We start from the raw sequence: 24,037 nt of genomic DNA, 5'->3' as shown, positions 1-24,037 counted from the left end.
GGATTCCAATAGCCCTTGCTAAGATCTGCTTTTCCCGCATAGTAATAAACCGGACAAAAATACTTCGGTATTAGTAAGCACCGTCCCAAGTAAACAAAAAAAATGTAAAATCGACATTGGGATTTTTTTTCCGTTTCTTTGGATTGCCCTCGTTACAAGCTCATACGTATTGTCATTGAATCCGTTTTTAGGCACTGTTATCACTGGGTACAGGATACGTGATGGAAATTGGACACTTATAGGCAAAGGGGATCCTCAACGTCCTCAGGTACGTCAAATTTTGTGTTACAAAAGAAATTAAAAAATGAAATTCTTACACCAATTTAACATTTGTGTCTCACTTATTCTGTGTGTATTTCAGGCATTTTACCCTATACAACCTGGTAAAGATCTTAGCATTCGAGCGGGTGATACTTTGGTAAGAATTAGAATTGGGATTACTTCCTTTCAATTATAGTTAGGCACAGAAAACCATAAAGTTTTACGGAATAATCAAATTGATCTCGTTACTTTTTTTTTCCTGATCTTTTATGACTTGCTTTTTGCCCAAGATTCATGTGCAGGTTTACAAACATTGATGTATTTTTGAATCATGCAATACCGTCGGAGTGTCCTGTTGCCCGCTAATTGGAGTCATGCACCGTGGTAAAAACTCGCCTGGGCCAATACTTACCTGAAAAAAAGGGTGGAAGGGTGAAAGAATCCTCAAAGACTGACCACATAGCATCCGTAAAGAACTTTAGGATCGATGTGCGCTATATTAAGCCTATTATAAACAAGAACAAATGTAAAACAGCTGGCAAAAAAATGCTTGTAAAACCTCTGACCACCGAAAAGGTTTTATACCGCAGATTATTGGGGAGGGGAATTGCTGGCCAGTTACCTGAAATGATTTCATAAGGCCACATTTTGTATCGTGCTGTGTTAGTACTCAGAAGGTGGTCCTTTAGTACTCTCTTTGTTGTATTTGTTAAGAGAAACATTCTGATCAACAGGCTGGACGATGCACCTACAATTCAATGCGGAGAGACAGAATCACTAACATTGGGTATGTTGCTGAGTTACGTACTTACGAAGTACAAATCGTGCAGTCTTTTTCATGTCTTCATGGCTGCTGCCTATGGAAAAACTTGAAGAAGCCCTCAAGGCCATAAACTGAAAAGTTAAGAGCCCAGCCCGTGAACTATTTTGTACTACAGTGAAACCTCTAGCCACCCAGAACAATTTGCTGGTCGCCCCAGGCTACTGGGTTCCTTATAGGCAGCAGTCTTGTGTCTTACGCAAACACATAACCTTGTTCGGGAGCCGTTTTCTTTAAAAGGTTTACGTGAATCCAAGTTGTAAAGAAATTATTAGAAACTCAGATGTCTAATTTTCTCAAGTTTGCTTACTTAGTTATATGTGATAGCCTGTTCCAGCTGTCTTCAGATAGTGGTGAGCCGCGCGAAGAAAATTGCGATGCGAGTGAATAATACAGGCGAGGTTCGCATGCGTCCCAATTTTCTTCACGTCATTCCCCGCTATTTGAACGCTACGTTTATTCCGCCTGCATACGTTTTTGACTCTGGAATCCATGAACTTTTGTGAGTTTCGATCTCACGATTTAGAACATTAGTTTCCATATGATCGCAATCGATCGCAGACCATCGCAAACGATCTCATAACTGCTTCCAGATGATGGCAGAATTGTTTGCGATCTATCAAGGAAAGAAATGAGGTAATAACTTAGATCTGTGATACTACAATCGTTTGCGATGATGTGGAAACCACGCTTTAGCACAGGCTTTAGGAAGAATAGTAGCTGAAGCCAGAAGGCGTGCTCAAATGACAGATCTGTGCAGCAAAAACCCCAGCGCTGCTGCATCCTCTCAGGTATCATCATATGGTATGTAAATATGACTTGAATTATTTTCCAGAGCAACAATGGACGATGAAATGTGTAATTTTTACATGATGTACTGGTATAACCCGCCTCAGAATGACCTGGGAACAGGCGTTGCTGAGAGCGCCTGTGGCTTTGTTGATGAAAGCAAACTTCAGTTCCCAGCCGACTCGGATGTTCCCCTTCCGGGCAGCGGAAAAAAGATGGAAATGAAACGAGACTTTGTAGAAGGTAAGATCACCAGTTGATGATGATGATGATGATGATGGCGGTGTTGGTTGTGGTGGTGATAATAGGGACCTTAAACAGCGACGACGACGACGCCAGCGAGGACGTCAGAAAACAATAGTTTTAATTAGGAAAACACTGGCTCTGCACGTGCGTTACATTTCTTTGCCGTCCTCTGCAAAACAACGTGAAATGACCACATTCAAAGGTTTTGTAGAGAACGTGGGCACACGGCGGTGAATGTTTCATTTTCTTTTTTAACTTGAACGCCACGCCTATCAATTTGGTTCCTGGGTAGTTCATTTGCCGTTTCTGCAAAAGTTGAATGACTTGAAACAATCGTGAAGTAGCACAAATGAAATAAAGTTCTATTTTCAGGTGACGTTTTCGTTGGCGTTGCCTAATGTTGGCGTTCCCTAATGTTGGCATGGTGATGGTGGTGACGATGATGGTGAAATCTTTCTTTAAACACGGTGATTCTGTACCCTATCCTCTTATCTTCCTTAGACTGTCTATAATCGCTGCGCTTTTTCGCTTTGTTCTCTAAGATGGACCTTTCTTTGCTGCCACTTTCATTTGAGACTGTGTGTCTGTTTGTCCATCCAACTTTCTCCTTACTTCACAGACTGACTTTTACGTTTTTTGTTCGTCTTTGATCGCAGGCTCAGATGAAAGTGGTCAGCAGTGAAAGGCGCGCTCGGCTCAAGAACTAACTGTGGCATGATTGAATAACAATTCATTCATATTTATATGTTTATTTATTTATTTTTCAGTTAAAATAAACTAAAATAATGTAAGCGGTAAGCAATTGCGAATTAAAACAGAAGTTACGCACGTTACACCCTACACCCCCAAAATAATTCTAAATTATTAAATGTGTGGAAGCTCTGGTTTATTTCTTTTCAGTTAACACTTGTTTTCAGCGGTAAATGTTATTGTTGGTCAGTTGCAGCATTAAATTGATTACAGAGAAAAGTTGTGTTACTTTTCTTTCAAGAAATCCCTTCAGTTATAGTTTTTTGGCTCTCTGTGTAAAACCTAAGGACGGCAATTTAAAGTATATTTTTGTAGATGTTACTGCAATAGGACATTTTCACTATGGCGTCATTTTACTACAACTACCAGAATCCTTCTGGTTTTTGTTTTCTCATGCTAATTAGAGCTATTGTTTTTAGCTGTCCACTGGGATTACAAAATTTGAATTTGAAAAGGAAAACGAAATGAATTCTGGTAGTTGTAGTAAAATGAAGCCATCATCAAAATGGCCTATAGGATGGGGGAAGCGTACTTCAAATGATTCCAGATGGAATTTGTAACTTGTCAATTAAATATTTCTGGAGAAGAATAAATTGACATGTGTGGCATTCGAGTGTTTTTCATTGTTTTTGTGATCATAAATCAAACTCAGATAAATACTGTCTTATTTTCCATTTCCTTTCTTCCTTTTCTTTCCTTTTGTTTTCATTTTGTTTGTCCTCGTCACTTAGTATTAAAAGCAGTAGTAAGCAATTGAACTGAGTTTTTAAAAAGTAAGTGTAGCCATTCTGTTATGTTCATTTCGTCCCTTTGTTGTCCCTATAAAGCCGATTTAGACGGTTATAACCTCGCTTACAACTTTAGTATGCAACATTTTTCACTCACATTCCTGCAAAAAATCCGATGCAACTCTCGTCATTCAACAATGCTGACGCCTGCAACATGTTTCAAAATCATACGACATTTTACGTGGCAAATTGCAGGTTTTGTGTACACGAAAAAAAATTCGTATCGTAGCCTTGTATACAACGAAGTCGGACTTGCCAGACAACCTCGTTCCCAGGCTCCAGGATGCTGCGAAAAAAGGAGTTTCGGTCGTACATTGCCCATTTCACCTGTGCCGCCTTATGTTTATTCTGAGATAATTATGGCTTTGTTCATGAACTCCTTCCCATCGTGAGGAATGAGTTCCTGAACGAGCCAGTCTCCCATGGCTCGCGTTTCCGTCGTCTGAGAGGAAAAAGATCATTCCTAGAGCCCGCAGTACCCTCATCCTGCGGCACTAGAGGTGCGGAACGGACAGCGATTTGGACTTGATTTAGATAGCGTTTAGCTGGATAAGGGTAGCGCGGGCTCTAGGAGCGAGTTCTGTGGAGGTATCTTACAGTTACTCCATGCTGCCAATACGTTAGCAGTAACAGCTTTATATGCTGACTTACTGTGGAAGGGGTATGTGCGCGTATAGCTCAGCTGTTTCCTACAAACCAAAGATTGATATCGTCTCTTTTTGTGACAGTATTAGAGCAACGTAAGACAGCACCCAGGTCTCCCGTGGTTGCATCTTGCCGCGAGCAAGAGTAAGAGCTGGGTACGATGTCCGTGAAGTCGCACAACAAATGAAGAAAGCAAAATGACTGGTTGTAGTTTTAAGCCTTGTCTGTGTGTCGTTACAGGGTGTGAGCCATACTGTAATAGCGGAGAACGATCCCTTTTCCTTGAAGAGGACGAGTATTGGCCTGGAAACAATCCAAGAGATCAGACGCTAGGCCAAGTGACGGCAGTTGATACTGATGCGGACGGAAATGTTGTGATATTCCATCGAGCCTCCAGACGATGGCAAGCCGAGTAAGTAGCTACACCCAGGATGGTAAAGGAGTAGTTTAAAAAAGCAGTGTTCACAGAAAATTAAACCTGGAACTGAAACCGGTGTCAAACGCGGGAAAACACGCAACCAGTGTCAAGCGCGTGAAAATTAACGTAAGCCATGTTACGATCGGTTTTGGTTTCGCTCCTGATTGGTTAAAACAGGCCGCTTTTTATGGTTTGTTACAACAGTGCACAAGCTTCGTGAACATCCCGTAAAAAGAATCAAAACAACATTACTACAATCAACGACAAGTCTCAAAAAACCGTCAACATTTATCTTGCTTGATTTTTCTTGTTGCAGTTCTTTTGATGAAAACAATGTATTTACTAGTCAAAGCGAACCAATTCCAGAACCCACTGTGCTCAAGTTGAATCCTCAAACTGGGAAGGTTATCAGCGGCTGGGGGAAAAACATGTAAGGATCTGCTTTGACTGGTTTTAAATTACTGTTTATGTAACGATACTGCTTTAAATTTCCTTTTCGATAATGTTTGTGTTTATCTTTGACCTAGTATTTCATGTTCGTACCCAGGTTCTTTATGCCTCATGGGCTCACAATCGATCACGAGGGCAACACGTGGCTGACAGATGTGGCCATGCACCAGGTTTGTACCCAGTCCTCTGTGGGCGTGTAATGCTAGTGTTTATTCCAAGTTAGAGCTAAAAGATGTATGTGAAAGAAACTTTCGTCAATTTACGGAATTAAATATTTCTCAAATATGTATTAAATTTTCATGGAAAACTCAGACCTGTTTCAACATCGTGGTACTTTCTCATCTGAGGCAGGAATGTAGGAAGAAACCAACACGACTTACTTGAAAACATCGGCAATAAGAAGACGTCTGAAACGGGCTTTACGATTACAGGAGCGCTGAAAGCTTCTTTTCGTCGTCTGTAGGTTTTCAAGTTTCCTCCCGGAGCAAACGAGTCATCACTGACACTGGGAGTTAAGTTTCAGCCAGGAAACGATGATGAGCATTTCTGTAAACCCACTGATGTCGCGGTGGACTCCAAAGGATTCTTCTATGTTGCTGACGGGTAAATCATGTTTCTTTTTAGAACAGTGTTTTCTCAGATAGGTGAGAGCAAATGAAACAAGATGCAAGAGATTTCAAGCTAAAAAAACCCCAGTGCGCTAACATCAACTCGTCTGGTGCACTCTTACTCAGCTTGAATCAGTTCAAATTTTCACTGATCCCACTCCTACAAAACCACCATACAGAAAAAAGATGGTGGCTGTACATTTTACCACAATGCCTTGCGAACCTAACACAGGCAATAGATGCATAAAAAGCCATATCTATTTTTGCCAAATTCGTCCCTGTAGTAACAACATTGTGTATGCTAGTTTTGAAGTCTTAAAGAATTTGTCTGTGCGTTTCTACGAGCGTTTTTAAGATTTTCGTACGCCAAGAATTATGTCAATCAGACCCCAATTTTTTTTTTGGTGCAGTGTATTTTTACGCACTCTCCGCCATCATCGAGATGAAGTCTCTTTTCCCCTCACCTCTCGTACGCTCTGAGCAACTTTCATGCGCATGCGCTCTCGTCAACTGTCATGCGCTCTCATCACCGTTTGCAAGATGATCCAGTGGACTCTTGTGCATTGTCGCGATCTAAAAACACCGCCTAACACTCCCTTTTTTCCCTTTAGTTACTGTAACAGCCGGGTGATGATGTTTTCACCTGATGGCACACAAAAGACAGAGTTCATCAGTAACTCACACTTACAAGGAATCGGTAGGTTGACATGAATGGACGAACATCGTAAAGCAGATATCTTTTATCGACTAAATGCACACTATGCTCTAGTTTGCGGCACTCTAGCCAAATATTAAAAAACAATGTTGCACCTGGAACGTAAACGTCTAATACCGTCGTAGCCAGCTACCTACGTGAATTACATGTATTAGTAAATAATAAAATAAATTGAATCTGTCGAGACGACTGTGAACAAATTAAATAAATTGCTGAGACAAGAGGAGTTAGAGCGCCCGAAACAAGGTGCTATAGAAAAATATGACCCGTCGGTGAAACCAAACAAAGGTGCTTCCCCGGCAATACTATAATGATCCCTCTTCATTTATTTTCATTCTCGTTGTTTTTTGTCCCTAGCTTTCAAAGTTGAATTTGTATCGTTTTTGAACGGACCCAATTCTATATCGTTCTTTATTTCCAGCTCCAAACGTCTTCCAGATTCCTCACAGTCTGTCTCTGGACGAGAATAACGGGCGTTTATTCGTCGCTGATCGCGAGAACAGTCGAGTGTTAGTATTTGAAACAAATCAAGGGAAGTTGCTGCGTGAAATAAAAGACTTTGGAGAGAGAGTTTTTGCTGTGCACTATCACCCAGAGCAAGGTAATCATGACACGTTCTAGGTTTTATTGACCGACAGTTTTCAAATGAAATTACAATTTGCTGATCACAAAATACGTGAATAACTGAGCTTGTTAACTCACTCCAGAAACATGCAGCTGGCGCAAAACTCGGTAACATGTGCAACCTGCGCCAATCGGTGCAAAGCGCGGGAAAACATGTACTCGGTGTCAAGCTCGGGAAAACATCCAATCGTCCAAGCGCGGGAAAAATCCTATAGAGGCGAAGCGCGGGAAAACATGTACTCGGTGTCAAGCTCGAAAAAATATCCAATCGTTATCAAGCGCGGGAAAAAATCCAATAGGGGCGAAGCGAAGGAAAACCTGAAACCGATGCCATACGCAGGGACATACCCGACCAAGCGCGAAAAACGCAGACAGTCCGATTCACGATTTGTTTTGGTTTTGCTCGTCATCAAACCAAACCAACCACAAAATTACTTCTGACAATTAAGCCAAAGATACACAGTGCAGCAGCATTCACCAGTTGCTGCCGAACAAATGTTGGGCGATGTCTAGACTTGTTGGCTCCATGGTGAACTGCTTTCGCCGTTCAAACATGTCAAATAGCGCATTTTCGACATTCAACATCACATGAGACACTGCTCAACATGTACAAATGCTGAACCTGTTGTTCAACCTGTTTGTTGCTCAACAATTGTTGCACTGTGTATCATTCAGTTTTACGCGAAAATCGGTCAAATGTATTTGCACTGTGGAACACACAAAACAATTCCTCATACGTAGTTGTGTTTCTTTCTCAGGCGGAATACTTCATGTAGTGAACGGCCCGATGTCGTATTACTCTAGAGCCCAGGGCTTCACGTTCAACTTGCAAAGCAACACAGTGGTACAGGACTGGAAACCAGCTTTGGTAAGAAAAAAATTCTGTGTCGGTTTTTAAACAATTCAAAATTTAAACAATGTTGCGAGAATAATTATCTTAAGGCCGTTCTGGCGTTTTGAGAAGAATAATAAAGTCCTCGTTATCACAGAGCTGGCGCTACTTACTTATCACAGACGAATTTTGAAACGTTTTCTTGACTCAAGTAATTCTTCTCCAGGGTTTTTCCCAACCTCATGATGTGACGTCAGATGATCAAGATGGTGCAGTATATGTGGCTGATATCGGAAAGAACACCGTTTGGAAATTCAAGCGACGAGAACAAAAGAGATCTTAATTTTATTTATATACAAGAGAAGGTTGGACAGATATAATGGTTATTTTCAAGAAGTTAAAGGTTTCGTTTTTTAAGCTCCAATGTTTTCAGTTCATCATTAAGTTTGCTTCACTCCATTTGACTGAAGAAGGTGGGATAAAATTAAATGCCATGACGTCTTGTGTATATAATTTTTTTGGGCCAACTTTATCAAGTATCTTTGCTTGGTGCATGGTGAAGTAGGAAAGCATTTTTTCCTGAAAAATAAGTCGATACGCCGTGGAGACTAAAACAGTATTTATCTCAATCTGTGCTGATCAATTATGTTTCAGATTTAGTGAATTGAAAGAAAACAAATCTATTGAAGTCGTGATAAATTATAACTCTGTGCAGGACACAGAGATGCTCTATTTAATGACACACCTTGTGAAGTATAACCGATCATTGTAGACATAGAACGTGTCGGACACTCAGTAAAAATATCCATCAAAACTCTCTACCGAACTATAGAAAACTTAGGTATGTTTTATGGTATTAAGCTACATTACAACGGGAGATTTGGTAACGTAGTGACATTGTTACGATACATAGCCTGCGAGAACAGAAGCAAAGCCGGAATACACGTCTGCTCTCGCATGCTTTACGATGCTTAACTCGAAAAAGGTCATGAAAAATGACGTGACTTCTGGTTATAATGTTTAGTATTTTTGCTATTTGATGCAGATGTCAGCATTTGCTTTGTTGCTCAGTTGTCTCTGTTATCGCGCTTAGTCATAGCTATAATTTTCCAACCTGAATGGTTATTAAAAGGCTCTTACGATTAGTGAGAGGTCGCGCGCGCGAAATCCGCCCCAGGATCAACCTCGTTCCCAGGGTCCTCTCCTACTAGGCCCGAAAGGGCCCTGGGAACGAGGTTGCCCCAGGACAAGTCAAATACTATTTTCACTGCAAATTTTGTTATAGATATTATTAATTGATAATACGACTTTGTTTCGTTCGGTACGGACTGTACTCATACTCATGAATATACGAATCAGTTGACCGATGTTGTTATCATTTGTATGACTTGACACGGAATTGGACCGCCATTCGTTCCTTCATATGAACATTAGTTATTCACAACTGTAAAATGTTCCCCAAAACAATAAAGTTATATGCAATACAAAGGCTACATCAGACTCGTTACTAGCTTATCGACCTACGCGTGCGAGGCTGAGTTTCTAAGCGAAACGTGGCTGCTCTCGCTGGCATTCCCTAAGCCTCCATACGAGCATGTTTCTCGGGACAAGTTTAAGTCACTTGTGGAAACGGGCAAGATATGCAAATTGCTACCAAGTGTTTGTGATATGAGGAAAAGGTGTTTGGCGTGAATCAGAGTAACGTTATCTCATTTACACTAAAGAAAGTTAACAGCCACAAAACGGTTGTATTTTAAAACCTGCGTTTATTAAGCAATTTACTTGGTAACTTTCTTTAAAATTCTTTCCAAAGACACGCTTACAACGTAGTCTGTAGTTTAAAAATAATCCAATGTTTCTGGTGAAAAGAAAACCATTCGTCGTTTCCTTGTGGTAAAGAAAAATGAGTAAATGAAGGTAAAAGTGGGATAACGCGCATGCGTTGACTTTTTAAACGTGGCTTGTTTTTTACACAGCTTTGTTATATCAATACAAAGAGTTTACGGGTTTGATTTCAATTCTTAAAAAAAATCATCTTTAAAGAATAAGGCGGTAAACTGAATTTCATGCCGCCAGTTGCGGTACCTAAATTTGTACAGACAGCATAGAAAGCCTTAAGTTTTCATTATGTCTGTAAACTTTTTGAACAAGTCGCACGGCAATCTCGCCTCTACAGGCCGCTTTTTGGTCAGCAGCAAGTTCACGTTCTTGGTGCAAAAGAAGAGCGGGAAATAGGGACGAGATTGGTCACGTGCTTGACCGCTGTCAATATATAGATCTGCCCCCTCAGTGCAATCTCTCCGTCGGGAACTGATGATTGTGAGTAGAAAGAATACTCCCGGCGGAGAGTCCATCTGTCTGGCTCTTTGATCAGACTTGGGGCTTTGGGTACTTTACATGGTCAGAGGCCCATTTGAAAATAACGGGCTACTTTCAAGAAAGTGGGAGCTAAATATATAAGATTAGTGGTAACATCCATGGTTTCGAGTTAGGGGGAGTTCAATTTGTACTTTACAACTCAGTAATGACACCGATCTCGGAGTCAGACACAATGTATTCCCCCAACATTCGATCTTTTGGACAGTTTAAAACTTGATGTGTAACGTGACAACTCGTCAAAATTGTTAAAATTACTTAAGAGTACAAGAGCTTGGTGCTACTCGCATAGAAATATACACCTTGCATAATTCGGTCGAGTGTCTTAAAGCAAGGTTGCGATTTACGAAATTCGTCGGCGAGAAGAATTTTGGTATCATATCTCGCCAGGCAGGCTCACCTTTCCTCTCAGTCCTCTCGCCGCCTCGCAAACCACGACTCAAAGGTACCCGAACGAATAGGCCAACAAGTATGCCAGCCTCCAGGTTATCAATTCAAGGTGATAATATCAAGACTTTTTACAATTACAGCCGGATTGTTTGACAAGGTTAGAGTGTTACTTGTAGACCATATTCATAAATAGTTTTGATTCCTTGTTTCTCAAAAATGACGGTAAAAATCACATTTAAACCAAAAGTCACTCTGTGGGAGTAACGTCAACGCCTTTTCTGGAAAGGGACTAGTTATATGAATGTCTTTCCCCATAGAAAATGTCTCAATATCTGAAGTAGACAAAAGAAAATCCAGCTAAAATCTCAGGTCACGGAGCGGCTATTTATGAATACGGTCTACAGCTATGAGATGTCTTATTTATGAGTACAAATTAGGTGGAATTTAAAATGTGCACTCGTGTGGAATTCGTTGATGTTTGCTTAGTTGTGAGGCCTGTGTGAATGTTTTGCCGCATTTCTCACAAAGAAATGGCCTTTCCCCTGTGTGTGTACGAATATGATTGTTCAGCGTTGTTGCTCCAGCAAATGTGCGCGAGCAATACCCGCACTTGAATGGCTTATCATTAGCATGAGTGACAACATGCGTGCGCAGTTCATTGGGTAAAGAGAAAGACTCCGAGCAATAGTTGCACGTGTATGGTCTTCTGGGCATGCGCGGACACACGTGCACTTGGAGCATGTTCTTCTGCGCAAATGCCTGGTTACACTGGCCGCATTTCATCAGGCCCATCTCACCGCTCTCAGACAAGCTGAACCTTTTGTCGTCGTCACAATCTTCGATTAGAATACGCTCTTCCTTCAAGTCGACAGCTGGCTCCGAATTGTGTCGGGTCCGCTCAGCGTGAACAAAAGTGTCCCCAGAGGGCACGGTGCTGCTAGATACAACAGGATTTGGAGCCTTATGATGCCATGACATGTGAGTGACACTTGGTGCCGTGGGTGGAGGTCTCTCTTGTATGTTTACATTATCACGTGACCCAGGTGACTTGCGTGGAGATGACTTGGTAGGAGCATGCGTAGTGACTACTGGTTGTGTTGAAACAGGCACGGGAAATTTTGGCGTGGTCAATGGTCTGTCTGTGGGTTGAACTTGACCTTGGGCTGCTAACACCTCTTGTAGAAGTCTGGTACCTGGAAAAGACGTTAACAGTGTTTTCAACACAGTAGAATCAAGAGATTCGTACATGTAAACGGAAGATGCCACAGCAAAAGATCATGATCTCTTGGTCATAGGGAGTTTGGGTTAAAATGCGTTTAAATATAAGCTCCAAAGACGTCAATCCATAGTGTTTTTCGAGATGAATTTTCTGGATAATTGGTTGATTTTCAGAATAACGCCAAAAACATCCGAAATCAACATACTCCCACTCCACTTCACTAGGGATTGCTTTAATAATGGCTCGGGTGAATTCACTTGTTGATCAGTGAAAACGAGGAGGGGAGGCTAAAATCATTTGGTATGGAACGAAAAGGACTTCTTTTGAAAGGAAATTCTTTATACACCGATCGACCCGGCAAATATTGCTTTGGCAATCAATACTCTTACGAAGGAATTGTTTACGTAGTGGGTGGCTGTGTGGTCATCTTTGGCATGTCTGTGCTAATAGTACTAAAAGCCAACTATTACAAAACCGAGTGGCGAGGGTGATGAAGAAATCAAACTATAATGTAAGTTCGAGAGCTTTTCAGATTGGGAGGATAATCGTGCAAGAGACGAAAGGAAGTATAAGTTTCAGTGGCATTCAATCTCTTGCACCAACTTGCCCCAAACTATTTGAAAACCATTTAATTCCTTTCAGCACAGATTACGAACTTATTAGATATAAGGAAAATAACGGCTTGCCCTACCCAAACCCCCCGCTGAACAAAGCGTAGTTTTAGCTAAAGCGGGGGCGGGCTGTCCTCTGGGAAAATCTTCCACCCAAAACGAGAGTATCAACTCCATCGGAACATTTTAATATAAAGTGGAGATTAACCTGAAACCTGAACGTGTCAGACTCCCACGCGTCAAACATATAAAACAGTTGGTACTTATTTGCAAGTATTTAGAGCGGTCTAAAATGCTCAGTATTGAGCGACAGACCTACCCGGTAAATAAGTATCATGTGTTGTAAAACATGTTGGTACTTATTTGTTAGTATCATATGCTTCAATTGCACTGATATTTTTGCCGTGTGTTATAAATAAATTTCAAGTTCAAGTTCAAAGTCTATACGGGTACTGTCTCGTGCTTACAGTCTTGGCATAATGACAAACCGGATTTCTATATACAGAACTTTGTAGGTGGATATTCTTCCTCGAGTGCAACTTGGGTGAACCAATTGGAGGAAACCGAAAAGTGAAAGCTATTGAGCAGTGCTTTAATTTGGTAGTGTTAGCTAGTAGCTCAGTGTTCTTGCTCACTATTAGTTCATGAACTAAACTTTCTTGTGGAGCTGTTTATATGCTGTGGTCCTCACTTTTTTTTTAAAACCATTTGATGAAATCCTACCACGTGACCATTCAATGAAACGACTGAGCAGTACTTTGACACAGTGCTGTTTGGTTTACACGTAACGCTAATGAAAGTGGTCGTATTTTCCTTCTTTAGCTTAAGCACTCTAAAACGTCTTAAAAGATTAACAACAATACTTCTGAAAGCAAGGCTTTACCTATACTAAGTTCTTCGTCACCGTTTTGACATACCGTTCGGATCTACGAGCGCCATGTCTTGCACTTCCAGCGGAATTCCCATATCCTGGGGGTATTTTTCATCGTACCACACGAGAAGTTCCGCTCCCACGGAAATCTCTCTGAACGCTCGATAGTAGATGTTACCGCAGTATTGAAAGGAAAACAGATTTTGTTCTTCTCTGTAGCGCGCGCAGCGAATGAATCGCATCCAACTTGAGGTGTTTTCGTCGCTAGCGTCGAGGTAGTGAGAAAGCTTTCCATCTTGATAAATCTAAAAATCGTAAAGATATACGTAAATCAGTTCTACGATGATTTCTACGCAGAGTTAACGCCATGCTTGAGTCGTGGTAATGCAGTTTAGACTCTGTAGGTGTTAAATATGGCATATCCAATGAAAGCTGCTTAAAAGTCATTTCTTTTCTTGCTATTCGTTTTTTCATTGTAGTCTTGGTTCAACATTAAAAAATATTTCTAGTTTTGTGCACTAGCTCTCAACATCTTATTTCTTTTCACGAAATCAGTCATTTAACTGACAACGCTGAGGGAGAGGGGGGGGGGGGGGTAGAAAGAGACGGTATTTTCGAAAATTAGAGATTAGCTATTTTTATGGTCCGTGTATTTATCGAAATTGTAATTTTACAAGTACGCTCCGAAAAACATGACCTACTAAAATCCTTGATTGTGAATCGTGAGTAGACATCATACTGAAAAAAAAACAAATCGTGAATTTGAAACTTTTATTTGACCTCGACCGATAGAGTCCATGGTTTGTTTCCTGAAATTTTAGTTTCAGTATTTCCTTTTAGCAGCTTGTTTGCAAGCTAAGGTTTAAGGTTTTCTTTGATTTGGGATATGGTCAGTCGGATATAATTTCATTTTGTTGATGGACTAAAGCATGTAGCATTGCATTGTGCAATCTTTGATTAACGTGTTGTTCCGTTTTTCCATTTCGGCAAATTTTTGTATCTTTTTATGACTTACAAGTATTGTCGAGAGAAACACGAGACTGAAGTTTTCGTTTTGTGAATTCGTTAGATGCAAACTTATGTTTCGTGGCATCGATACAAGACCGCCCCCAATTCTCTCCTCCCCCTTTTCACGTAAAACTGCGCACTTGTGGAAAAAGACATATTTCTTGCAATCTAAAGACTTCAAGTAAATAATATCTCTTGATGATAATGTTCAGTCACGAAATAATGGAACTGAAGTAACTGCAGACTAGATAAAATTGGAATTTAGAGTTGGTTTTGCGACTGTAAGAACACAAACTTGATCGTACCTCCCACATATAAGTAGTGTCAGTAGTAGGTTTGACGTCCTCCCATTTGACACGTTTGCCCTCGTAAGGACCAATCCACGTGCCCACGGGAATGTGCTGTTTTGCGCAGACTCCGCAACCCGCACCAGGAATACTTGACACGCACAACTGAACTTCTTCTGGAAAGGAGGCAATGGCGTAACTGAACTTGACGGGCTGGTTTTGTCCCGGTATAATCAGTTTTCGCGAGGAGTGGGAAGCTTTGTGTACTGGACAGTCGGTTTGTTTTGAACGGCAAACGTCACAACCTAGAAAATAAACCGACCTGTTACTTTATCAAGAAACATTGCAGCTACCGGTAACGGCATTTTTAATTCCGTTCAATATTTTTTGGAAACAATTTTGTCTGAATTTTTTAATCTCAAGTTTTGGACATTTGAACTAGCGCGTTTTTAAATTGAAAGGGTAGCGTATACATAAGATATTCAGTATTCGTCATGTACATTACAGGTACCCCATTAACAAGAAATAAACCACATTTGCCAGGATACAGAAGAAATTGCTAGAAAAACAGAAGAAAGCTAGCGGAATTTTTTTTTTTTTTTTTTTTTTGGTAACTTTTTTTTTTCACTGGCTAACCCCAAACGAAATTTATATGAATCATTTTAAGGAGAATCAGTATTTTGAACAAACAATGACAGAGGGTTTTTTTTTTCTGTTCAGTAAAATCACGCAGCTTAAAAGATCAATTGTAATTTCAAAAACAAGGATAAAATTGGTAAAAAAAAAATTAGATGAGTATAGTCTTTGAACAGTGTTTTAGCCTATGTGCAGTGTAGCCGAGGGGTGGATGCGGCCACGGGTAGGCTCTCAGTATTTGTGGCAACATTCCAGTATCTATTTTCAGTTATTTTGTCTAAAATATTCGCCTTGCTCGATTATAGGCTTTAAATCTTTAATAACAGGATGACTACCTGGCTGACCACCAAGAATTTAACCTTTGCTCCGTTCAAAAATAAAAGTTGAGGCTTTTTCCATTTTGTAACAAAATCCAAACTCTTTCAGCGCATCAATTCAAATGGCAGGGGTCCAAAAAAATGGAGTTTACTCGCAAGAGTAAGTAAACATAATCTCTAAGCTGCGTGCGAGTGTGGTCTGCTGATAATAACACACTTTTACGTGGTACAAGCGATATTTCTCCTCCATGCTGCTCCCTTGGGGTGCGATTGTCAAGAGGTTTGCACAATGGACTTTCTACTTGAAAATGTTGTTTCAAATCCTCAGACACGAAGTTCTTCCTCCCGTAAGGGTTTATATAAGCTAGAAAGGTATGGTTTGTGAGACGTTTTGTTGCGAAACAGAGTACATGAAGCTTACTGGTCTGAAATAGGCATAAGAGGGAACGAATCTTGAAAGGGGGCGGGGAGAGACTATTTCAGGGGTGTGCTCGGTAATAGGATTGGCCGCACCCCCCTCTCTCACCATCACACCTCCACAACCACCCGACAATATTTGAAAACGATGCTCAGTTCTGGGATAACACAGTTGCTAAAGATTGTCTCCAGAGTTGTAGCAAGCCTAACCGATACCTCATACGTGCTCGCTGCTGTTCTAAGGCCAATGAACTGGCGGTGATATAGGTTTTCCGCCTTTAAGACGTTTAAAGTCAAGGCTCCATCCCCCCCCCCCCCCAACTTTCCCCTACGCTCGAACGCCTTCCTTACGGTGTTTTTTAAATACTAGTGTAAGCGTCTAGCCTAGCACAGAAGTCAAGAATGTGAAGCTTCCCGTATAGATGAAGTTGCAATAGATTTAATAGAATTTTTTAATTGAAATTCCTTCAATTTTGTCTATTCTCGTTGTTAAACATTATTCTGTCTTCTGGGTGTTCATTTGCTTGGGTGGGCTCGATTAATAATTCTTGATTTAAATTGTGAAAGAGGGCAAAGTCCATCACAGATGCCGACATCACCAAATAAAGTTAGGGTGAAAGAAAGATAGAGCAGGCCATTAACAAAACACGAACTAAAAAAATCTCAAAAATTTAAGAACAAAGAGTTCCTTTACGCGTTGCTGTGTCTGGCGCGTATACGTCCGCATTTTACAATCCAGGCGTCGCGGGGATTTCGATGATGACAAAACAAATTCCCCATAAGTTCCGCTAGCCGGAAATTTCGTGACCTCGGTCAATCGGCAAGAATCTATGTCGGTTTTCCTTATCCAGCGGGTGGGCGGGAAAAGAAAACACAGTTTTTAATCAACTAGTTTTCTGCTTCTCGAGCTGTAATGTTACTTTTCAGTTAGAAATCAGATTGTTTACCACTGCATTTTGTTTTGCATGTTTCAGTTGTGTTCTTGAAAAGCAGCATGTCGGAAGTTATCAATTACTTGATTATCCCGAAGCGGTTTTTCTGCACAATGGACAAAGCTTTTCATTCTGACCTTTTATGTACATGCCTGTGATGAAGAGATTAAAAATCCGTTCTATTTTTATCCCCATTATTTACTTTAATATTTTTTCTGCTAGTTCTAATTCCCAGAACCTTCTTCTGTGCCATCATAAAGTCCTTCTTCACAATAACAAAAACATCAGGGGGTCTTCCTTAACGTCTTTCACGAGAGATAAAGAAGCGAAGTTCACTTCCTTTTTCTTTTGAAACCGGAAAATTGGCTTTTAAAAACAAATAAACCCAATCTGCTTGCGCCAAGAAGAATACCCCCACGGCTTGCAGCACCATTTTTATTGTCTTATTTACTTATGTAATTTTTGAAGTAACGGTGTTGTTAGTTCCAAATCACACGTAAAAGTTAAAGTAAAGTGAAAAGACATTCAGACAAATTTTAATGAAAAAACGGCAACGCGAATGAAATGACAATAATTTGACCCTTGCACCAAATGTAAAATCAATTAAAATAACGTTTCAGACTTGTTATTTTGCACGCAACAACATTGCTCAACAGCGAATCGAGTTTATCCGTCAGTTCAATGTTGACTTACTTGAGGATTCTTTTTGTCTGTCTCCATCAGATTGACTCGCCTTCCTTTGTGCTTTAAATGCCTCTATATCAATGGGTTGTGGCTCGTTATGTCGGTATAAACAATTATACAAGTCGTCATAAGTAAATGTGTATCGCCTGGTCGTGTGCACATCACTTTGGTGAGGCGCCTGGTTCTTGGCGGGAAAATGACTGGTGAACGCCACGCCGTTTCGCGCCATTTTCTCTTACAATGGATCAGTGAACCTGAAAACGAGTGTCTTACATTAATGAACAACAGCTTTAAATACGATAAAATCAAACGCGTACTTGGCTGTAATTAGAAATAAGAGTTTTGACATTTCTCCACGTTTCGACAAATTGACAAATTCTTACCTTTAATCTGTTATTCTTCGCATTGTTGCCCTTAGTGCGTAATCAGCCTATTGCACATTTGGGCTTATTAATTTCATTCGTTAATGCAGCGTTTTTTCAGGCTGATAATTTTGTAATTTTATGTTTGTGTTTGGGATTGCTATCTCGCCTTGATCAGTTCAATAATCCCGCTTGAAAATGTCACTTTTTTTTTGATAACGTCATTCAAGATGTAACTAAAAACATTATTGATAACTGGTTAATTATGGTGCAAAATAAATACAGTTTTTAGTTTCATTCATTTTAATGACAACACAGTAAAATAACTCTAAGACTAGCTGACTGTTCTTTTTTTATATATTCAATTTGAAAGCAATACTAGCTAATGTTTAAGTGAGACAAGCATTGCAAGCGATACATGTCACTGTATGAATTGACTTCTGTACCAGTAGTTAAAACAGCCAGTATTGTGCACGTAAGTAGACTGCACTAAATTTGTCTTTGTGTGGAGCCACTGAATAACAACACTGGGCAGTCAAAAACATGAGTAAATCAGTTCTACGACTCAATTAAAAAATACTGAGTCGAATGAGTTATAAACATCATGCCAAGAACTTATATTCCATGGCGAAATACTCTGTCGTTGGCCTCGGTGTCAGGTGGCAGTTTGAACTCAGTCTCGTTCCTTTTAAGTTTATTGAAGTAACTTTGCCTAACTCGCACTGTGCAAAAACGTTCTCTGGCTTGGTCGAAATTTCATATTTCAAGATTTCAGAGTGGTTGCCTGAACGGAATCCATAAAATTGTAGTATGGACTTCTGATGAAGTTGTTAATCTGTTAATGCTTGGCTCATAAGGGGGCGTCTGAACCACCCAAAACAAGGGCCATTTTTTACCATTACTTCGGCCTTTCTCTCTCTTTCTCTCTCTCTCTTTCTTGCATAATCTAGTGATTAAACTGTGTGGCGGTTAGTATTGTCCATTTCGATTTGGGACCATTCGCGCACGTAAGTTTTAACTTAGAAAAAACCGCATTGTTTATACATCCGGAACCTCTTGTTTTCCAACTGGGAAAGGCTGGGGAACTTTGATTACAGTGGCCGGTTAGCAAGCCTTCTTCCAGGTTTCTTACATAGCGAAAACTTAGACTGATAAATCTGAGGTCGAGAAAGCTTATCGTGAATGTCAGTTTAATTTTGTTTCTTTCAGAGAAGAACATCTCTCCAGCTTAGCGTCTGAAATTGATCCTTTTTAATGTCACTTGTTTCTGATGAACTGTCCGTAAAATACCAAACAATTTTGTGGTGGAGAAATATAAATGAGATATCTTAAAGAGCTTCCTCTACAGTGTGATAGGTAGGTATTCAACAAAACATGGCTTCATGTTGCAGATAGATATGAAATGTCTACCCTCGGAAAATAAAGATTTGTTATCTTTTGCGCAATGTACTTAGTCGACTTAACAAGAATAAAAAAAAAATAATCGGAAAGAAGGACAATTTACAGTAAACGTTTAGATGATGTTTTCTGTTGTAGAATTGAAATTTTTGCATCTTTTATTGTCAACGTTTCCAAGGATTTCCGCGTATCTTATTAGATTTGAAATGACTGTAAAAAACGATGGGTTAAACCCAAACCTTGAAGAACCAAGCTGTGTCGGAGACTTCAAAGGATTAATAGAAGCTTGGAACAATATTTCTGAAGACATCTCATGGCTCAACAAAGTACATTCCTCTTTTGAATATTCAAGGATAGATTAATTGCTGAATGACACTCCTGGTGATAGTGTGAAGAATGACTCTGATTGAAGAGCAGGAGTAAGTTTCTTTATAAAGAAGTTAATCTTTTGTTGGTATCTGTGACATGGTGGAGACCGTACGAGAAGGAATGCGACTTGAATGGGATATGCTAAGTCCCGCCCTAAGAGGTGCTGATGCGTGTGATACAGTTCGGAAGAAAACAGTATTTTAATAACTATTTACAGTATAAACTTCCACGCGATGACCACTCAAAAATCAGCCCCAAAAATGCGCCTTATGTCGCAAGAATGATCTGGTGAAATAAAAGAATAATAGGTTCATTTTCTTTGGAATAAAGAAATATAACGTTTCCTTCCTTTTAAAAATAATGAACAAAGGGCGTTTTATGACCGCAATGAGTTTGAAGAGATAAATAACAAATATTTTGTCAGATTCCTCTTTATCCTCTGAAAATCCGTCTGTACGTGTGCGACTGTTAAATTGGATTAAATTTACAATGATGATTATTATTTTTGTTTTAGTTCGATTAATACACGTACGTAAAGGCGTGCTACACAAGGTCATATCGAGGAAACAAACTAAATTTTGGCATCGAACTTTTTACGGAAGTTCACATCAGACCACAGGCATTGTACGTCTGTAGTTCTATTGCAGCGATTGACGGGCATTGATGTTTTTAATGGACCCAGACAATAGAGCTGGATAAATATAAACTTCACTTGTTTTTTACCATTGTTAGTGCTTTATAAACGGTTGCTACGAAGAAGAATAGTTATTTTGAAAAAAATTATGTAAAAATTAAACAAAATTATCTGGCTTGTTATGTTTCTTTTATCTGCTGGTGGTCGTGTGCGAACTCTTTTTTTGTCTCATTTTAAACAATAGAAAAGCAATGTGAGAAAAAAGAACAAAGTTTCTCGTCACGGTGAATTAAGTTCCACAGCTTACGTCTGTCTCTAAGTCTGTAAATGGTCTTACAGCCTCGTTACTCACGAAAATATACGGTCCACTTACCAGATGATATCTATAGCCGAACGTTTTCTCTCCTCAAAAACCAGTCTTTGAGCTTCAATTCTTGGTTTGCGATTCAACAAAGGGCTGACAGTAGCTGAAGGCTAACGTTGTGAAATGCTTGCCCAACCCCAGATCGGTTCTTCTTACATAAATGATAGCTGATAGCGACAACAAAACTGACCTAGCGGTTTGTTTTTTAAACTAGCGTTTTTCTCAAAGCCATTCAATGGCACGTCAATCATTTCAAAAACAACGTCAAAAGTTTTTGACAGGTCTCAATTCTTAGAAACAACGGAACGTGATAGGTGAAGAAATTCTTCAAATGCCTGGGGCACAAGTTTCTATGTCTGACCCAGTGATATAAAAATAGCATGTGGTTAGAAAAACAAGGCTCTAAAAAGTAATAGAACACCGTTTAAGTGCTAAGATTAGTTCATGGATGTGAGTTGGCAAGGCAGAGGAATATGTTGTGTTGTTTTTTCCCTTGCCTTCATGGTTGCGTGCGCGGCAGTACAGTTATGTTCCATGATTCCGTATCAATCAGGAAAATCGAAGTGACTGGAAATTGATAACCTCAGACAACCATTATTTAACTGTCGCATTCTTAATTAGATTTTACGATATCATTTCGTCAAGATACAAATTCCGTGGGTATCGCGCTGGGTCGCGCGGTCCACGCAGAAACAGAACACACTTTCCGCTGATAAGTGTTTCAGTACAATCCATCATACGTCCCTTGCACTGTTTGAAGTGAAATGTCATGACATCTACTTCATCACACTTACAGGATTACTAGCGGGATTATAATAAGAGTTATACATATCTTCTGAAGGTCATTCACAGCTCATAGAAACATCCATCTTCTGAAGGCGCGTTCCGCAAACATCGTAAATAACATTCTAGGTGTACAAGTTATGCAAGTCAAATCGCGGGGGGGGGGGGGGGGACAGCCAAGAATAGGGGAAAATATGCTGAATGGCCGCGCTGGCGACAACAGAGGGCGGAGCTTGAACGGGGATTTCTAATCTCGGCTCACCAGTTCAGTCCTAACCTGATCTCCTGTGCATGCTTTCAGCCGTTTGTTTGTCACGCAACGCTTCTAGGCAGAATCCTTGCGTGACGACTCAAATAATCGAGGCGTAGCCGCGCATGCGCGTGGGAGACTATTCCTTCAGCACTCTCAATATGAGAGGTTTCCACACACACACAACAAACTGAAGGTGGTTGTAAAACAAAATACAGTAAAATACATGCGTGTTTTCGACCTTAAAAATGACAACACTACTGATTCTTGCTAAACACCGAGCCATGTTGGCCTAAGATTTTGAGAAAAATTCTAAATGTTTATCGTGATTGACTTATTTTTACGAAAACGCTTTAATGGACTTTAATCGACCAGTTTCCCCAGTAGAGTTCAAAACCCATAACTTGTTCGTGTCAAGGTCAGAAACCTTCATATAAATAAAAATAATAAAGCAATTTCTCTGCTGTCAATTTATGATGGTCCGACGCATGCGCATGGCCCTTCTGAAAGGTCACGATAGCAAATTTAATAATCAGGGAAAATTCTCTAAATTTAATTATATCTTCAAATGACGGTTCAAAGTAAGAATAGTCTCAATTATTGGCTATGCCTCAGAGACTCATTTCCTTGAGAACAAACAATTTTTGGGAAAGCACAGTAAAGTTACGCTACTTACAATGTGCTGAAGTATGAAGTCAAGCAGAGTGATGAACAGACAAGACTAATGCGCTCCTACTTTGTGACCGTGTAACTTGTCTTATGAAACGTGCCTTGAGCGTGTCAAGTTCTCTCCACTATGAGGAAGACCGGGCATCTGTAAAGAAAGGACTTTGGCCTTTGAAAGACTAGTTTTTTTAAACAATGGTCAATATTGAACATTGAATATTGCCTGTGGTCTGGACTTTGCCAGAGGCATGAAATGCAATATACTGTGTCAGCTGTGTTGGGCTTTGTCATCCTAATCTCGTGACAAACTAGGGTTGTCACGAGGAATAAATTCAACTCCCAATATATCTTGTTTCTGAGCACGCTTCTCAGAACATTACAGGAATAATATTTATTGTTTGGCTCCTGCCAGCTCCTGCTTCGACTGATCTTCGGCAAGCACAATCCGTGAAAAACGTTGTTCAAAACACCGTTGAGGAACGCCCACTATCGTCGTGTGTTACATTATCAGAGTTTTGCAGCATTCACAGAAGTAAATAATTATAGACTGATTATCTTATCATTATAAATTTTGTAAAAACAGTTTCCTCCTCGGTTTTGATCTGCGAAATAAATTTTATCAACCAGTTTGATGAGATTTTAATTTATTTTAGTTTGATTGGTCTTCTTTATCTTTTGCAATACTGAATGATTTGCTGTGTCATGCAGATAAAACGTCTTGCTGCTGCTGTTGTTGTTGATTGAAAAGCCTACACTGCAATAGGGATAGATGTTGTTTTAGTCAAGCCGCAAAGCCACAAAACTGTTTAGGTTTTGTGTCAAAATCGGACGGGAAGACTCTTCCTCCTTTCACCAGTGACCTTTAAAGGAAAAAGATGAAACGTTGAGACGAAACGTTTCAATTAAGGCTAAAAAAAAAAGGATAATGATGCAACAACATCAGGAAAAGAAAACATATTTCTTAGGTGAAAAAGGACGAAAAAATTTAAACTTCAAATAGAGTTTAGTGGCCTTTAGGAGAGCTGATAGCTGTTGTCAACATGTGTTCATCCCCTGCATAAAACTGTCACATACCGTCCCCCCCCCCCCCCCCCGCCTCCCTGCAGAATAAGTCTGACCGCAGATTTCATGGCCTCTTCGGCTGAATTGGAAGACATACCTGGAGAAAAGTTTTTCTTAATCTAAATAATGTAGCAATTCTGGTGCGGTGGGGTTAAACCAACTTCTGTGTTTTTCCGCAGCAAGATGGTTCACCACACGTACCGTTGGTAAATTGCGGTTGGTAAATTGCCAGTCGAACCTGAAACCACTAATGAACCGCTATTCTTCCGCCGGAAGCCAATATGATGAACAACAGTTTGCGGTTCATAAGTATTACCATTTGTCTATCGTCTGTGGATGCCATTTCTGGGCAAAGAGGAACTCTGTAAAGTCTTACGTGAAGCGTAGTGATTCATTATTTACTTGAAGGGAGTGAACCGTGGGTAAATGAATTTGACTTGACCTGACTTGACTCG

At 40.1% G+C, this 24,037-nt stretch overlaps 2 protein-coding genes across 5 annotated transcripts in view; one reads left to right on the top strand and one right to left on the bottom strand.

Annotated features, from left to right (window-relative positions):
* Nucleotides 1-9,439, top strand: part of LOC146468173 (peptidyl-glycine alpha-amidating monooxygenase A-like) — a 28,157-nt gene extending 18,718 nt beyond the window's left edge. For both annotated transcript variants that reach the window (XM_085125008.1, XM_085125009.1), the window contains exons 9-20: nucleotides 192-268; nucleotides 362-418; nucleotides 996-1,048; nucleotides 1,917-2,113; nucleotides 4,540-4,711; nucleotides 5,034-5,147; nucleotides 5,265-5,337; nucleotides 5,631-5,770; nucleotides 6,387-6,472; nucleotides 6,912-7,091; nucleotides 7,873-7,982; nucleotides 8,173-9,439. In XM_085125008.1, coding sequence (XP_084981134.1) covers nucleotides 192-268; nucleotides 362-418; nucleotides 996-1,048; nucleotides 1,917-2,113; nucleotides 4,540-4,711; nucleotides 5,034-5,147; nucleotides 5,265-5,337; nucleotides 5,631-5,770; nucleotides 6,387-6,472; nucleotides 6,912-7,091; nucleotides 7,873-7,982; nucleotides 8,173-8,289 — 1,376 coding nt within the window. In that variant the 3' untranslated portion in view covers nucleotides 8,290-9,439. The remainder of the gene's footprint in view (nucleotides 1-191; nucleotides 269-361; nucleotides 419-995; nucleotides 1,049-1,916; nucleotides 2,114-4,539; nucleotides 4,712-5,033; nucleotides 5,148-5,264; nucleotides 5,338-5,630; nucleotides 5,771-6,386; nucleotides 6,473-6,911; nucleotides 7,092-7,872; nucleotides 7,983-8,172) is intronic.
* A 253-nt stretch (nucleotides 9,440-9,692) lies between these two features.
* Nucleotides 9,693-23,052, bottom strand: LOC146468172 (putative histone-lysine N-methyltransferase PRDM6). Of its 3 annotated transcripts, none has more exons than XM_085125012.1 (5): nucleotides 22,531-23,052; nucleotides 17,704-17,948; nucleotides 14,727-15,013; nucleotides 13,460-13,718; nucleotides 9,693-11,905 (listed from the first exon to the last, which is right to left on the bottom strand). In XM_085125012.1, exons 2-5 carry the CDS (start codon nucleotides 17,921-17,923, stop codon nucleotides 11,157-11,159), a joined length of 1,515 nt encoding a protein of 504 aa, XP_084981138.1. In that variant the 5' UTR covers nucleotides 17,924-17,948; nucleotides 22,531-23,052; the 3' UTR covers nucleotides 9,693-11,156. The 3 variants fall into 3 exon arrangements, with proteins under 3 accessions (XP_084981138.1, XP_084981136.1, XP_084981137.1); XM_085125010.1 differs by lacking the exon at nucleotides 22,531-23,052 and adding an exon at nucleotides 20,831-21,021; XM_085125011.1 differs by lacking the exon at nucleotides 22,531-23,052 and adding an exon at nucleotides 18,078-18,367.
* Between the last annotated feature and the right edge of the window lie 985 nt (nucleotides 23,053-24,037).

This window comes from Pavona decussata, unplaced genomic scaffold (assembly GCF_977016875.1).
Source record: "Pavona decussata unplaced genomic scaffold, jaPavDecu1.1 SCAFFOLD_133, whole genome shotgun sequence".
Taxonomy (NCBI): Eukaryota; Metazoa; Cnidaria; class Anthozoa; order Scleractinia; family Agariciidae; genus Pavona; species Pavona decussata.
This window is presented reverse-complemented; position numbering and strand designations above follow the sequence as displayed.

Coding starts and splice junctions, on each gene's coding strand:
- LOC146468172 (XM_085125012.1), bottom strand. CDS start 17,923: ATGGCGCGAAACGGCGTGGCGTTCACCAGTCATTTTCCCGCCAAGAAC. Junction 15,014..17,703: donor CAGACAAAAAGAATCCTCAA/GTAAGTCAACAT, acceptor TTTATTTTCTAG/GTTGTGACGTTTGCCGTTCA. Junction 11,906..13,459: donor GGCGCTCGTAGATCCGAACG/GTATGTCAAAAC, acceptor CGTCTTTTCCAG/GTACCAGACTTCTACAAGAG.